Source organism: Ochotona princeps, chromosome 15 (genome assembly GCF_030435755.1).
Source record: "Ochotona princeps isolate mOchPri1 chromosome 15, mOchPri1.hap1, whole genome shotgun sequence".
Lineage (NCBI taxonomy): Eukaryota > Metazoa > Chordata > Mammalia > Lagomorpha > Ochotonidae > Ochotona > Ochotona princeps.
Window position 1 is genome coordinate 45,326,962 of NC_080846.1, and position 15,028 is coordinate 45,341,989.

The 15,028-nt window shown below is 46.2% G+C and overlaps 1 protein-coding gene across 1 annotated transcript; it reads left to right on the forward strand.

Annotated features, from left to right (window-relative positions):
* The first annotated feature begins 8,329 nt into the window (after positions 1–8,329).
* On the forward strand, positions 8,330–14,862 carry SNRPF (small nuclear ribonucleoprotein polypeptide F). The gene is made up of 4 exons (XM_012926351.2): positions 8,330–8,483; positions 9,443–9,568; positions 14,247–14,311; positions 14,736–14,862. Exons 1-4 carry the CDS (start codon positions 8,481–8,483, stop codon positions 14,800–14,802), a joined length of 261 nt encoding a protein of 86 aa, XP_012781805.1. The 5' UTR covers positions 8,330–8,480; the 3' UTR covers positions 14,803–14,862.
* Positions 14,863–15,028: the final 166 nt, after the last annotated feature.

Consider the following 15,028-nt stretch of genomic DNA (forward strand, 5'->3'; position numbering starts at 1 on the left):
CACGTGGGCGCAGGGTCCCAAGGCCTCAGGCAGCTCCACTCCCCATGCAGCTCCCTGCTTGTGGCCTGGGAAAGCAGTTGAGGACGGCCCAATTCCTTGGGACACTGCACCCGCGTGGGAGACCCGGAAGAGGTTCCAGGTTCCCGGCATTGGATCGGCGCGCATTGGCCTGTTGCAGCTCACTTGGGGAGTGAATCATTGGACGGAAGATCTTCCTCTCTGTCTCTCCTCCTCTGTGTATATCTGGCTGTAATAAAATGAATAAATCTTTAAAAAAAAGATATATTTATTTATTTGAAGGCAGAGTGACACACACACACACAAAGAGAGAAAAAGAGAGACAAGATCTATTAGATTCACTTACCAAGTAACTGCAATGGTTGGAGTTGGGCCAAGCAGAAAGCAACAGTCAAGAGCGGCATCCTAGTCTCCTACTTGAACGGCAGGGACCCAAGCATGTAGGCCACCACTTCCTGCTTTCCCCGGGTGCATTACAAGGGAGAGAGATGTGGAGTCAGTGTCACAAGCAACAACTTAACCTTCTGTGCCTCCGCGCTGGCCCTGTAGTTTCTCTGTGCTTCCTCTCCCAGGGCTGCCACCTACAGTCACACGCGACAAGTGGAGGGGCTGGGGCCACTCATGTGTCCTGGCACGGGACTGCTCCAATTCCAAAGAAGTGACACCTTGTCTTTAGTCCATCCTTTTCTCAGTTGTACCGAGGGAGCCAATATCAGCTAGTGAAATTCCTGCTGACCAGGGCCTACCCAAGCCTTTAATCGAACAGTAAATAGAATACCTGATTGTAATGCAAAGCAGAAATAAAAATAGAGTATTTCACACGAAAGGTGAAATAATGTCCATATATAAATGCTCAAGTTCTTCTAAACTACAAGGCATCCGGAAGTCGCTACTGCTTGAACCTGTAAACGGCTATGTCTGTCGTCTCGGTCACTCACTGGCAACTTTCAGGATTATTCTCAGATCATTTTAAATCACCATTCATTCTTCCTTGAATTTTCATTCTTGTGTTTCTAGAAATATTTGTGTTAAGGGGAAAAATGTATTTTCATGTAGAAAAGTACAAGATCCTACAGATTGTTTTCATCTGAAATCTGTGATTTGGTGTTATGTAAGCACTGGCTGTCTGCATCTGACTTTGCCCTGAAAAATAATTAACCCATTTTATGATAAGCAAATTGACAGCTCCCAGCAGGATGTTGATGACTGACACTGATTGTCTGCCCTGCTAGTGGCACAGGCCTTGCCTCTCAGCTGGGCACAGGGCCAGCTGGACTGCGAGCCCCTGATGCCACTCTCCCTTGCAGCCAGTGTGGCCATGTGACTAGGTTCCTAAACACCATTGTGCAACAGCTTCCGGAAAGTTCCCTTTATGGACAGCTACTGACTTCCCTCCTCTCTTCCTTCACGTAGCCCTTGCTCCTCGTCTGTGATACTGAGGACCCTGTCTGGGAGCTGCAGTTGGGGGCCATGCCCAAAGGGGACAGATCCAAATCCACCAACAGCCAGGCTCTCCGAGGAGTTCAAGGAGCAGAGCGTGGCATGCCAGTGCTGGGATGTCTGCTTTTCAGAAGAGATTGAGAAACTCGGACCTAGCTTAGATTCATCATGAATTAGCTAAACTTAATCCCAACTTTCTATATATCTATAGATGATAACACCTAAATGCTAGCAAATTCTTCCTTTAAATTTTTTTTGCATTAAGCTGCATTAATTTCTGCCAATCTATTCATTTTGCTTTTCTTCATGAATTACTTATGTAAAAAAGAAAATAAGATTTATGGGTCTAGTGCAATAGCCTAGTGGCTAAATCCTCACCTTGCATGAGCCTAGATCCCATATGAGCGCCAGTTCACACCTCAGCTGCTCCACTTCCCATCCAGGAAAGTGCATTTTAAGAGCGAATTAGCCAGGACTTGAACTCAAGCATTCCATTACACGATGTGAGCTTTTCAAGTGATGGCTTAGCTAGATGTATACAAAACCTTTCCTTCACTAAGACTTTAACTTCCAGATGCTTCTCGATTTAAATAGGATTTCATTTCAATAACATCCATCATAAACCAAAAGTTAACTAAGTAGAGAAAGCCTTGGCCACACCTGACCTGTGAGGCGTGCTGGCTCAGTGACTTGGTCCTGTGGGGACTGCGCTTGATGCTGCCACCTAGCGTCGGGACGGGGTAAAAGCTACCACACATGCTGGCCTGGGAAAAGATCAAAAAAGTATGCTTTCCGCCAAGCGCAGATCACTCTTGCACCATAGTAAAGTCAGAAAGTTCTAACTCAAAGCCTTGTAGATTAGCCATACTGACAAATAATAGAGTCTTTTCCTGAGAGTTAATAGATGACCTATGAACTCTCAACACTTAAGTGACTGAACACTGTATATATTTTGTGATAATAGATTTTTGTCTTGAGCCGTATGTTTCTTGCCTTACATGTCCTATTAGTTCAATGTGTCACATGTCTTGGCTTATCGTTCTGTCCTCTGTAAGACAGAAAACCTGCCTCAGGTAGTTGGCAGTGTTTCGGCTTATGCATAATTTAGCAACTTGTTCTGTAGGGAAGTTAGACCACCCTGGGCTACGTTGGTTTTGATTTCTATCCAGCCATTCCCTTCTCTGCTCATGCAGTCCACACACAGCACACAGTGGCGGGGATTATTTCTTTGCTTTCTGGAGTTTTCTCCAGGAAATCACCCCTTCCTTCTGCATCCATTGTTCTCACAGCCCTGACATGAGCAAGCAGCCAGAACACCACCAGTAAATATTTGCTCAATAAATGAAAGGTTGTGGGAAAAATTGCTTTGCAGATATAAGCTAATTTGATCCTCCCAAATGCTGGGAGGCAAGTACTGTCTGCTACACTTCACAAATGAAAACTTCAAGGTCAGAAATCCATGGTCCCTTATCTGGGAAATGAAAGAACCGCAATTTGAATAAAGCAGTGCCTGCCCCAAAGTTTATACATTTAACCACTACCCCAAACTACCTCCATCCAAACATAGGCACCCATGTCACAGGAAGATATCCTCAAGGAGGTCTAGATACTTGGGAGAGAAGGACACATGCAGAAGGTACCCCAAGTTTAGTATTTTAAATAGCAACAACCAAGAACCATCTTAAACACCCCATGATCACAGGATTTTTGAAAATAGTGGAGGCAGGAACTTAACCTAGTGGGCAAGACTCTAAGAGACCTGCCAGGCCCAGTGCAATAGCTAAAGTCCTCACCTTGCATGCTTCAGGATCCCATATGGGCGCCAGTTCATTTCCCGGCAGCTCCGCTTCCCATCCAGCTCCCTGCTTGTGGCCTGGGAAAGCATTAGTGACGGCCCAAAGCCTTGGGACCCTGCACCCCCATGGGAAGCCTGGAAGAATTTCCTGGCTCCTGGCTTCAGATTGGCTCTGGCTATTACAGCCACGTGGGGAGTGAACCAGAGGATGGAAGATCTTTCTTTGTTCCTTCTTCTTTCTGCAAATCTGCCTTTCCAATAAAAATAAATACATCTTAAAAAAAAAAAAAAAAAAGAGGCACCCACCTCCTGTATCAAGGTTCCTGGGTTTGGCACCCAGCTGTGGCTCCTAATTCCAGTTTCCTGAAGACCCTGCATAGCGACCATATTGGATCTAGTGATGGCATTTCCTCCATTCCTAGTTTTGTTACTGGCTCCTGGCTTTGACCTGGCCCAGTCCTGCCCTTTGTGGGGTCTTGAGGAGTGAACCAGGGAATGGGAGCTCACTGCCTGTCTGTCTTTCTGCCTCTCAAATAAATAGGCAGTAGTAAGCAAAATACAGTATATAGATTATTTCAACTTTTCCAGTCTCCACCATGGCTTGGTGAAGTCATATGGCTGCATTCTAGCCAACTGGCTGTGGAAAATGATGCATGCTACCATAAGGACTGGCCATCAAAATCGGCCATTCATTTTCACTCCTCTGAAGTTATAATGACTCTCACATGGAGAGCCCTGGCCTCCAACAAAATGTAAAAGATAAAAATCAGCGCATGACAAAACTTACCTGATGTTGGATCATCCCTGAACCGGGTATGCTCACCACTGTCAACTCCTCCACAGTGCAGCTGAATAACTCTTAGGTTGGCACACGAGGATAATTCTCAAAGTGGCACATTAATGGGACAGACAGCAAATGGTCCCTAGGCCATCTTCACCACAGGGTGAGGGAAGGCAGCTGATAGTAAAAAAAAAAAAAAAAAAAAAAAAGCCAATTCAACAACACAGGCCTACCTGTGTAATTGAGCTGGTGCAGTTTTTCAAGTTCATGTCCGTTGATTCAGTTACTCATTTCTTTATTCAAGATTTGCTATTATATCCTAGGGAATTACTGGCAGCAACAAACTTTTTTTTTTTTTCTAGAAAAAATGGTTGGTATTGAAACAGGACAGATGGAAGGGTTCACGCCCTGGGGCAGTCGGCTAAGCTTCCAGCTGGCCTTTACGGCTATTGGGGGAGCGAACAAGTGGATAACAGATCTGTCTCCCCTTCTCTCTGTAAATCTACCTTTCCAATAAAAATAAACGTAAAAAAGAAAAATAAACCCACAACCAAACAACCAAACAAACCAGGACAGATGGTGTAGATCTGACTGACACCTAGTGACATGAGAGGTCACAGCTTCGGTAGAGAGCCTCCTTGGCACTGCACCAGGGAGATGGGATGAGAGGAATGGTCCAGGCAAGGCAGAGGGCTTTTCTAAACGGGGACCATCTGCTGGGTGCGTGCGTGCCGCTGTGAGAGGTCGGCCCGTGGTTCAAGGGCAGGCTGCAGGGCAGAGCAGTCCAGCTGCTGGTGACAAGTAACCAACGACCCTTGGCGGATCCGAGGGTCAGGTCGCCAGCTGATCCGCACTTCCTCTAGGAAGAGGAAGGTGGGAGATACAGCCAGTGATGAGCCGCCAGGTGAAAGAGAATAGAGACTTTATTCCAAAAAAAATCGGATCTGCTGGAAACATGCGAGGGATGAGGGACGTGGAGGGGGACGTGTGCATTGTAGAGTCCAGAAAACTGTGGGAGGAAGTCCCGAGGGCCGGTGTTTTCACTTGACTTTGTGTTTTGTAAACCATGAAGCTGGGGACAGACTTCTAAGCGCCCGCGCCGTGGTCTTATGGGCTACCCAAGACTCACTACTGCCACCCTGTGGAAACATGGCAAAAATCCAACTGTTAAAAGGATTTAATGCTGGCTACCTGGCTGCAAGGTTCCAGTCTTTTCACCCCCAAGACTACTTTTATTACCGATCCTCCACTAAACTTAATCCATAAATTGAAAATAAAAGTTTGAAAGTTAGATTTCCTGCTTCCTGCAATGCTCTAGCTCTAGACCCAACACCATGAAGGTCTTTGATGTGCTGGGAGGGCTGTTCCTGCTTCTTGTACCAAACACTGGCTGCAAGTTGTAGTTAGACAAACACCTTATGTGGATGAACTGCAACCCCAGATATATGAACCATACCTTGGCACTGACTGTCCTGTGAGCAGAGTGTTGCCTGGTTACTTTGAGTTCATCTAGACACTCTCTTCCTGTGGCATCCAGAAATATGACCGCGTTTGGGGTATCCTTATTGAAAGTTCACTCTCATATGAACCAGCTCCCTGGTGCGCCATCGAGACAAAGTTCTCATTTAGCTTTATTTCAAAACAGCTAACAGTAGTGCGTGTGGAGAAGCATCTCAAGGGCTGACAGCAAACAGTACATCAACGTGCCAGGCAGACGGCATGGAGGAGCACCCAGGGCCCTCATCTGTGAGCAGCTTTTCCTTGGGAGTTCTAATTCTGCTTCTGTCATCTTCAGTGAAAAAATGAAGCAATAAGTTCTGGTGGTTAAGGCAATTTTACTAACATGGGTACTCTCTGGGGATTGATTTTATTATCATTTAAAAGCTAGACTAATGCCTTTGGAGACCATCGTGTTCCTTTTTAATCTTTTTAAAGTGAATTTGTGTTGCTGGATATCACCCTGAACTCTACGTGGAGGCAAAGAAACTTTTTGAGACTTTTAAATTTGTAATAAAGGCAGTTTTAAAAATAAAGTTTTGAATGTCTGAAAAAAAATTTTAAAGTTATCTGTTATTAGCTTTCTCATTTTCAGGCATCAGATACAAAAAGAAGTGCTAATCAGAACTTCTGGTGTGTTCTTATGCTGGGTAGATTTCATGTTCATGAAAAGCATTTTATTTGTTTAATAAGGAAAATAGCTTTAAAGCCTTGATACTGTTTTCCAAGTGTCCTAGGTACAGGGACTTGTATGTATAAACTAGTGTTCTAACAGCGGTCCTCCTGCAGGGACCCCCGCTCCTGCTAGGGGACATTTGGCAATGACTGGACACACTTTGGGTGGTCACTCTTGGAACAAGGCAGGAGTAGGCAGAGGGCAGGGGCACTGTTCAACATCCCACAGTACCCAAGGCAGCCTCCGGCCCCCAATGATAAGAATATTCAGCCCCTAATCTAACTCCACTGCAGACATGATGGAAATGCAGCAAAAAGCAGTTTAGTGACTTTATTAAAAGTCATTACAAGGCAAGTGGGGAAATATGATAGTTCAACTGGCTAATCCTCCACTTTCAGGGGCTGGCATCCCATATGGGCATGGGTTTGTGTCCAGGCTGCTCCGCTTTCCATCCAGCTCCCTGCTTATGTCCTGGGAAAGCAGCAGAGCATGGCCCAAGTCCTTGGGCCCTGCACTCATAATGGATGATCTGGAAGAAGCTCTTGGCACCTGGCTTTGGAATGGCTCAGCTGCGGCCATCGTGGCCATTTGAAAAATGAACATGCCAATGGAAGATCTTTGTCTTTCCTTCCTTCTGTAAATCTGTTGTTCCAATAAAAATAAATCAATCTTTTAAAAAAAAATCACTGGGGCGGTATAGTGAGTTAAGCTGCTGCCTGCGATGCCGGCATCCCATATGGACAATGGTTTGATACCTGGCTACTCTGCTTCTAACCCTGCTTCCGCTAATGGCCTGGGAAAGCAGTGAAAGATGGCCCAAGTGTTTGGACCCCAGCATCTAGACAGGAGACCCAGATGGAGTACGGGGTCCTGGCTTCAAGTTAGCCCAGCCCTGGCTGGTTGCTGCAGCCACTGGGCAAGGAACTTGTGGATACAAGGCCAGCCTCTCTCCTTTCCTACCTCTCATTCTCTCTTTGTAACTCTGTCTTTCAAGCTAGGCCACCACGCCGGGCCCTACTGTCTAGTTTTTAAGTAGAGATAGACTATTGAAATAAACAGGACCAAGATATGATTAGTATGATTAGCTTCCTTAGATATCTGCTTTCCCAGCCACAAGAAAACCATGACAAAGTATGTGCTAACTTAGGTTCTAAAATATGCAGACAATATTATCTTTATACATTAGTAAAACTGTTTCACATTAAAGCTTTCCATTTGAAGAAAAATGACATGAAACTGATGGGTCACAGAATGTTTTTTTTCTCTTTGTGCATGATCAATGTGCTTTGTGTAATGGCCATTTACAAACCCAAGCACTACCCCAGTCAGGTGCGTGTGACAGAATAAAAACCTGTTATATGCAGTGTCAGTATAGCACCCTGTCAAATTCTTTTCCTTAAGGGAACTGTAGGCTACTGTTTTTGTAACACTGTATTTCTAATCTGCTATTCCCAACCTGTAATGTTTACAAAGGGAAAAAAAAAAAATCAAACCTTCTCTAATGATCTGTCAAATTATGCCAACTTCTAAATATAGCATTCTAAGTACTAAAAGGGGGGAAGTTACTGGTGAAAAAAGGTAGGTACGGAAGGTCACGTATTGTGTCATTTGATTTAAATGAAATATTCCAAGACAGGTAAATCCTTCGAGATCAAAAGCAGATTTAAGGTTGCCAACGGCTTAAAGAGAGGGAAGAGTGGAAGGGTGAATGGATGTAGAATTTCCAACCACCTGGTGCTAAAAACGCCCCTCCACTGTCTACCTACAGATGCTCCGCTGTGATGTGAATCTCAAGGTTATGGAAAAGCCTCGCCCGGGTCCGCTTTCAGCCCATCCCCTACTGCACCCTCAGGTAAGCTATGCAGGTGGCATCTTAGGGGCGCCTGCAAACACAAGGACTCACTGTCCTCCTTTTATAAACAGATACAGCCTGCCCTCCAGGCAGCGGGGACAGCCAGGCCGGAAAGGCCTACTTTTGCAGCGTCGCCTCGTTTCCTAGGCGACCCCACCAGCCATTACCACTTCACTTAGTCCAGACGCCGGAGAGGCCTCTGGTTGCGAGGAGACACGGCCCTAAGCTCTTCCAATCAGCACGCGTCTCTTTCTGACCAATCACAGCAGGCGAGAGCGCGGCGTCGGCAGGTGAGAGGTCACGGCGGGATTTGGCGGCCATTTCTCCCTGAGCAGCGCGGCTCGGGGCCTTGGGGGGAAGCTGCTGCGGTGGCACGGGACGGCTTTGGCTCTGCGTCGGCGGCGAGGAACCCGAAGTCGTGATGGTAGGGAGAAGGGGGACGTCCCCGCGGAGCGGCGGGAGAGCCGGGCCTGGCTGTGGGCCGCGCGCCGCCGCCATCCCTCCGCGCGTGGGGCGCGCTCCGGCTCGGCGCGCCCTGGGCTGTGCGCGGCCCCTGCGGCCGCCCTGGCCTCGCCACCCTCCTTGGGGGGCTCCGGGCGCTCGGGCGGGCGTGGGGGGCGGGCGGCGGCCCCCCAGGGGATGTCGGGGGTGGAGAGGTCGGCACGCTCCCCAGGGCGCTCGGGCTTGGGGTCCACCTGCCGCCGGGGTGACCCCCAGGGGCCCACCGAGTGGACTGGCCTCCTGGCAGCCGCGCCTTGGGTCTGCCGTCTGTGGGGCGAGTGGGTGAGCTTGGGGGGAAATGGCCGGGTTCGCTGAGGATGCTTGGTGGTGTTGGGGGAGAGGCACCCCAAGTCCTCTGCTGGCAATGTGTGGGCTGCGCCTCTCGCTGGGGGTGTTGACAGTAACTGATTTTTTTTTTAATTCCTCTCTCTCGCCCGCACCGTTTCCTTTTCCTTCTAGAATAACCTCCCCTCCTCTATAGGCGTGGGTCGTGTCGGACCCGCCTTTGCTGTGCCTTTCTCCCTGCGTTGTTGGTTTGGTCGCCTCTTCCTTCCCCCCTGCAATGCCACGATCTGCACGTGTGTCTGCACACTCCCCCTCGCAGTGTCTTAAGGCGAGGGATTCTCGTTACAGCTTTCACCTGGGCTTCCTGAGCGGTTAATTGAGCGCTGGGTTTTCCCTGCGTTGTCGAGCAAAACCGGGTAACCCTGTGATTTTTTTCTGTTGCTCTTCCACAAAGTGCAGATGACCTGGTCGGGCAATCAGGAGTGAAGGGCTTGCGGCCTTTGCGTATTATTACACGGCGGGTGACTTGGTAGAAGAGAGGCATGGAAGGCAGGTCAAGGAGGAAGAAATCATTTGGATCCTTTTGTTTCCGTGCAGAGTTTGCCCCTCAACCCCAAGCCTTTCCTCAATGGGTTAACGGGAAAGCCGGTGATGGTGAAGCTGAAATGGGGCATGGAGTACAAGGGCTACCTGGTGTCGGTGGACGGCTACATGAACATGCAGGTGAGCTGGGCTCGTCCCTCTGGCTCCTTGTGCATGGGTTTCTGGGGCCAGTAATGCCACATACACGTAGGTCAACCACTGTCGAGCACAGTTAAGGAATAAAGCCTGGACCAGGGAGTGTGGTTCTAATGGACTCGCTAGGTGTCAGATGGGGGGGGGGTGCGTCGCACCATGTGTCACAGCAGTGTTTCTCCTGCTGGTCCAAGTAAGGAAAGCTCAGGTGTTGGAACCAGACTGTCATAAGGGAAATATGGTAGTTGCTGGCGAAAGCAAAACTTTAGGGGGCTGGCAGGGGAAGCCTCTGCCTATGGTGCCAGCATCCCATCTGGGCGCCTGTTCGAGTTTTGGCTGCTCCACTTCTGATCCAACTTCCTGCTAATGGGCCTGGGAGAACAGCGGAGAGGATGGCTTAAGTGTTTGGGGCCCCTGAACCCACATGATACCCCAGCCCCAACCACAGTGTGCATTTGGGGGGTTAGCTTGGACAGAAGTACGCCCCCATCTCTCCCCCTCTCTCAATATTTCTCCTCTCCTCTCTTTCCCTTTTCTGTTCTCCCCCAACTACATTTTAAATAAGCGAAAAGTTTTAAAAAAAGCAAAACTCAAAGAGATAAAATAAAAAAAAGCAAAACTTCTTCCAGCACTTAGATATGAAAGAAAATTTTCAAGTGAAACTCATCTTTTTTAATGAATGCTAAAAGCATAATACTAGATTAATGCATGAGATGCATCTTTTCAGGGAGAAGACAGATTAGCTAAAAGAACTATCTGCATGTCTGTTAGTTGCTGTAAGTGATTCTGCCATATTTTTTTGATAATTTTTTTTTTTTAAGATTTATTCATTTGAAAGGTAGAATTAGAGATCCTCCATCCACTGGTTCACTCCCTAAATGGCCGTAATGGACAGGGCTGGCCCAGGCCAAAGCCTGGAGCTAGGAGCTTCATCTGCGTCCCCTACGTGGGTGCCAGGGCCCAAGCACCTGGGCATCCTCCATTGCTCCCAGGATTAGAAGTGGAGCAGCCAGGACCCAGTGCCCCATGGGATGCCAGTGTCAAAAGTTGTGGCTTTATCTGTTAACCCTACAGTATTGGCCCCATAAAATTCTTTATAGATACAAAATGCACATTAGAATTTGTTCACTTTAATCAATTTCATGGATGATGTTCAATAGTAATTAGATTATTGTATGGTTACAACCAGTATTCATTTCCAGAACTTTTTCATTATCTAAAAGTGAAACTTTTATCCATTAAACAGTAACTCTCCATATCCCACGTTGTTGATAACCACTTTCCTACACTCTGAAATTAAGTACTCCTAAGAGTAGTCATATAGTGAGAACCAAACATACACAGGGCTGTTTTGCCATTCCTGAATAAAGACATTATCATGAGTAATGTAGCAATGATTGTAAAGTGTATAGGAAGATGTGCATAGTTCTTAGTTTCAAGTTACTGTGCTGTTGTATAGAGTGGATCTCGGGCATCCTCAGGTGTTGGTATCCTTGGTGACAGGAGAGAACCAATCCCTAACAGATTGCAGGGGCTCACCATGTTTGTTTTTGAGTCTGGTCACATTGCACTAGCCCAGTCATCTGTAGGGACACTTGATGACTTAACAGTCATCAAACAACCTGCTCTCCCAGGTCTCTGCCCAGAAGGGGGTTGCTGGCTCCCATGGCGGTTCTGTGTTTTAATTATTTCAGGAACTGCCACATTGCTTGCCACAACAAAGGAGGTTTGCATTTCTACTAGCAATGGTAAAGGTTCCAGTGAGGGTGAAATGGTGTCTTTGTGGTTTTGATGTGGATTTCTTTTAATGTGCTTGTTATTTATCTAATTTGGAGAAATGCCTGTTTGTTTTTTGCCCCCTCCCCCTTTTTTTAGCTCTTTAGTTGGAATTGTTTCCAGGCAGATTGTAAAAAATTACTTAGCTGGGTGGTGGGTCAGCCATGAATTGGAGGATTGCATACTTGCACACGGAATACTAACAGTAGTACTTTGGTGGGTAGAGAGCTGAGAGTTTGCTTAAACATCTTCCACTTTACTAGGTGACACTAAGATGGCTTTGGTCAAGAAAATTCCTGCAACAGCAATCATTTACCATTTCTCATTATTTTTAAGACATGCATTTCAAAGGCAGAGTCAGAGGAGCACAAGGTCTTCCATCCACTGCCTCATTCCCCGCACGGCCTCAATGGCCGAGGCCTGTCACCTTGGGTGCAGGGCCCAAACGTTTGAACCATCTTCTGTTGTTTCCCTAGACCACTTGGAGGGAGTTGGATCAAAGTGGAACAGCTGGGACTTGAACAGGTGCTCATATGGGCCACCAGCACTGTCCCCCTGGTAAAACCATTTTGATGAAAATGTCCTGGAATGATTGGTGATAGTTGTGCAACTGCATGAGTATATTAATGCTATTGACTTACAAACAGTTTATTTTAGAGTATGGATATTATATACCCAAGAAAAATAACATCCACTTAACACTTGGTTTTAGAATGTAACAGGTTCCTACTGAGCTTGCAAGGCTATCTGAGTGGCTAACCATACTGACAGTAGCTTTGGAGTCTGCCAGCTCAGCAGGTAGATGTATGGAGTGCCCATTAAGTGCATGGCACTATAAATGCAGCAGTCTACCTTCATGGGTGTTTTGTATTTTTAAGGTTTATTTTACTTGAAAGGGCTACAGAGAGACCTTCCATTTGCTTGTTCACTCTCCAAATGGTTGCCAGAGTTGGGCCAAGGGGAAGCTACGAGCTTCAGAGCTTCTCCCGGGTCTCCCACATGGGTGCAAGGGTTCAAGGCCTTTCCTAGGCCATAAGCAGAGAACTGGATTGGAAGTGGAGCAGCCTGGACTCAAACCGGTGCCCATAAGAGATACTGGCAACTGTGGGCAGAGAATTAGTATGCTATACCACCGTGCTGACCACTCATGTTAATGAGCCCCAGATGGCACTGAAGGTATCTTTTTTTTCCAGCTGGACAAATGAAGCAACTAGGAATTGAACTGGCAAAGGTTGCTTTATCCCTGTGCCACAACATCAGCCCGATTGTAAAACCCCCCCTTTTTTTTTTAAGATTTTTTTTTTTCAGTTGCAAAAGCAGATTTACAGGGAAAGGGGTGGGGCAGATCTTCACCTGCTGGTTCACTCCGCAAGTGGCCACGCCGATCCAAAGCTAGGCTCCTCCTCTGGGTTTCTCACGCAGGTGCAGGGTCTCAAGGCCTTGGGCTGTCCTCGACTGCCTTCCCAGGCCACAAGCAGGGAGCTGGACGCAGCCCCATTGTAATTTTAAAACAACACAAGTTTGGGGCTGGTGTTACAGTGAACTAGGCAAAGTTGCTGCTTTTGGTTCTGGCATTCAAAATAGGCCCGTTTGTATCCCAGCTACTCCTACTGCCCAGGGAAAAGCAGGGGAGGATGGCCGAGTGCTTGGTCCACTGCACCATGTGGGAGACCTGGATGGAGCTCCTGCGTTTAGCCTGACTGGGAAGGAAATCGGAGTGTAGCTCTTTCAAATAAATGAAAATGGTCTGTTTTGTATTTTAAAAAAAATTACAACTCTATTACCTGAGTGTACATGGAAAGTTAACATTTTGATATAGAATGAGAAATAGCTTGTTGAATAAAAACAAAGGTCACTCTTACCTGATTAACTTCTGCTGTTTGTGCAGACATTTTAAGAAATTTGAGGGCCCGGCGGCGTGGCCTAGTGGCTAAAGTCCTCGCCTTGAAAGCCCCGGGATCCCATATGGGCGCCGGTTCTAATCCCGGCAGCTCCACTTCCCATCCAGCTCCCTGCTTGTGGCCTGGGAAAGCAGTTGAGGACAGCCCAATTCCTTGGGACCCTGCACCTGCGTGGGAGACCCAGAAGAGGTTCCAGGTTCCCGGCTTTGGATCGGCGCGCACCGGCCCGTTGAGGCTCACTTGGGGAGTGAATCATCGGATGGAAGATCTTCCTCTCTGTCTCTCCTCTGTGTATATCTGGCTGTAATAAAATGAATAAATCTTTAAAAAAAAAAAAAAGAAATTTGAGAGGCAGAGTTACAGGGAGGAGGTTAGACAAAAAGATTGTTCCTCTGTTGGTTTGTCTCTAAATGGTCGCTCTGGTCAGGCTGGGCAGGCACTCCATCCAGGTCTCCATGGGGGTGCAGGGGCCCAAGTGCTTGAGCTGCGGGGACCTGAACTGGCACCCGCATGGCATGCTGGGATTGCAGGTATAGGCTTTTCCTCATCAGTCACAGCAGAGGCTCCAGTGCATACATTGTACTCAGTGCTGTGGTTGTTGACTGTTATCTTAGCTATAGCTTTGGGATACCGCCCGATGACTTGTATGTGGAGATTTAGTGTTTGGAATCTTAGAACCATAATTTACATGTAAACTGGAGACTTAAGACATTGCTTTACTATCTAATGAAAGAAACATGTAAACTGGAAAGCTTAACTTTTGAAACAAGTTTTATTATGTATCCTACATCCATGGATATTAATTTTATCAAACTTATATGAAACCAAAAAGTACTTAATAGTAACAGCTAATCTCACTATTAATTACAGATAAATTTAAGTTAGCATGGAAAGGTCTCAGTTAATAAGTTTTTTTCTCACCAGTATTAAGTATGTTTTGTAATTTTCCTTTTGTGCAGTGATACTAATAGATTTCCTTTTATTTCAAGCTTGCAAATACAGAAGAATACATAGATGGGGCATTATCTGGACATCTGGGTGAAGTGTTGATAAGGTAAACACTAATGTGCTTGAGAAGTTAATGAGCAGAATTTACCCATTTAAATTTAACAATACTGTACAACTAGACTTCAATGAGGTGTAAATATTTTGGGGCTATTCACCCTGAAGATACTTCTGATATCAGTAATTTTGTGGCCTTTTGCTGTAACCTTTTTCAATGGCTTTGATTCTTGTAGTGTAGTTTTGAATTTACTCAAATCTGTTTGGTAAGGATTTTTTGTCATAACAGCTTTTAAATAGTGGCTTCAAACCTCCGTGTTCTAGTAATTTGGGAAGTCATTTAAGTGCCTTGTGCTTTAACAAATCTTTATGTGAGTTTCTAAACAGAAAGAGTAACATTCAGTATTTTCACAATCTTAGATATTCAAATCATGATTTCCACTTAAAACAACAAAGTTAACTTTTTCTCTTTTTAGGTGTAATAATGTCCTTTATATCAGAGGTGTTGAAGAAGAGGAAGAAGATGGGGAAATGAGAGAGTAGCATCTTTGGTGGTGGTGGGGGGGTTTATATGTACATTTCTAGACAATAAATTTTTTTTTTTCAACTTGTGGGCTGTCCATATAATGTTCACACAATTGAAGATGATTCTACAGAACTAATGCTGTGAAAGCTACTCCGCTTTACTCAACTTGGTTTGCTTTTGGTCGGCAAAGTACTCTTCCATAGATGCCTAGCAATTTTTATAAAGGTGAGTTGCAGTGCTTGT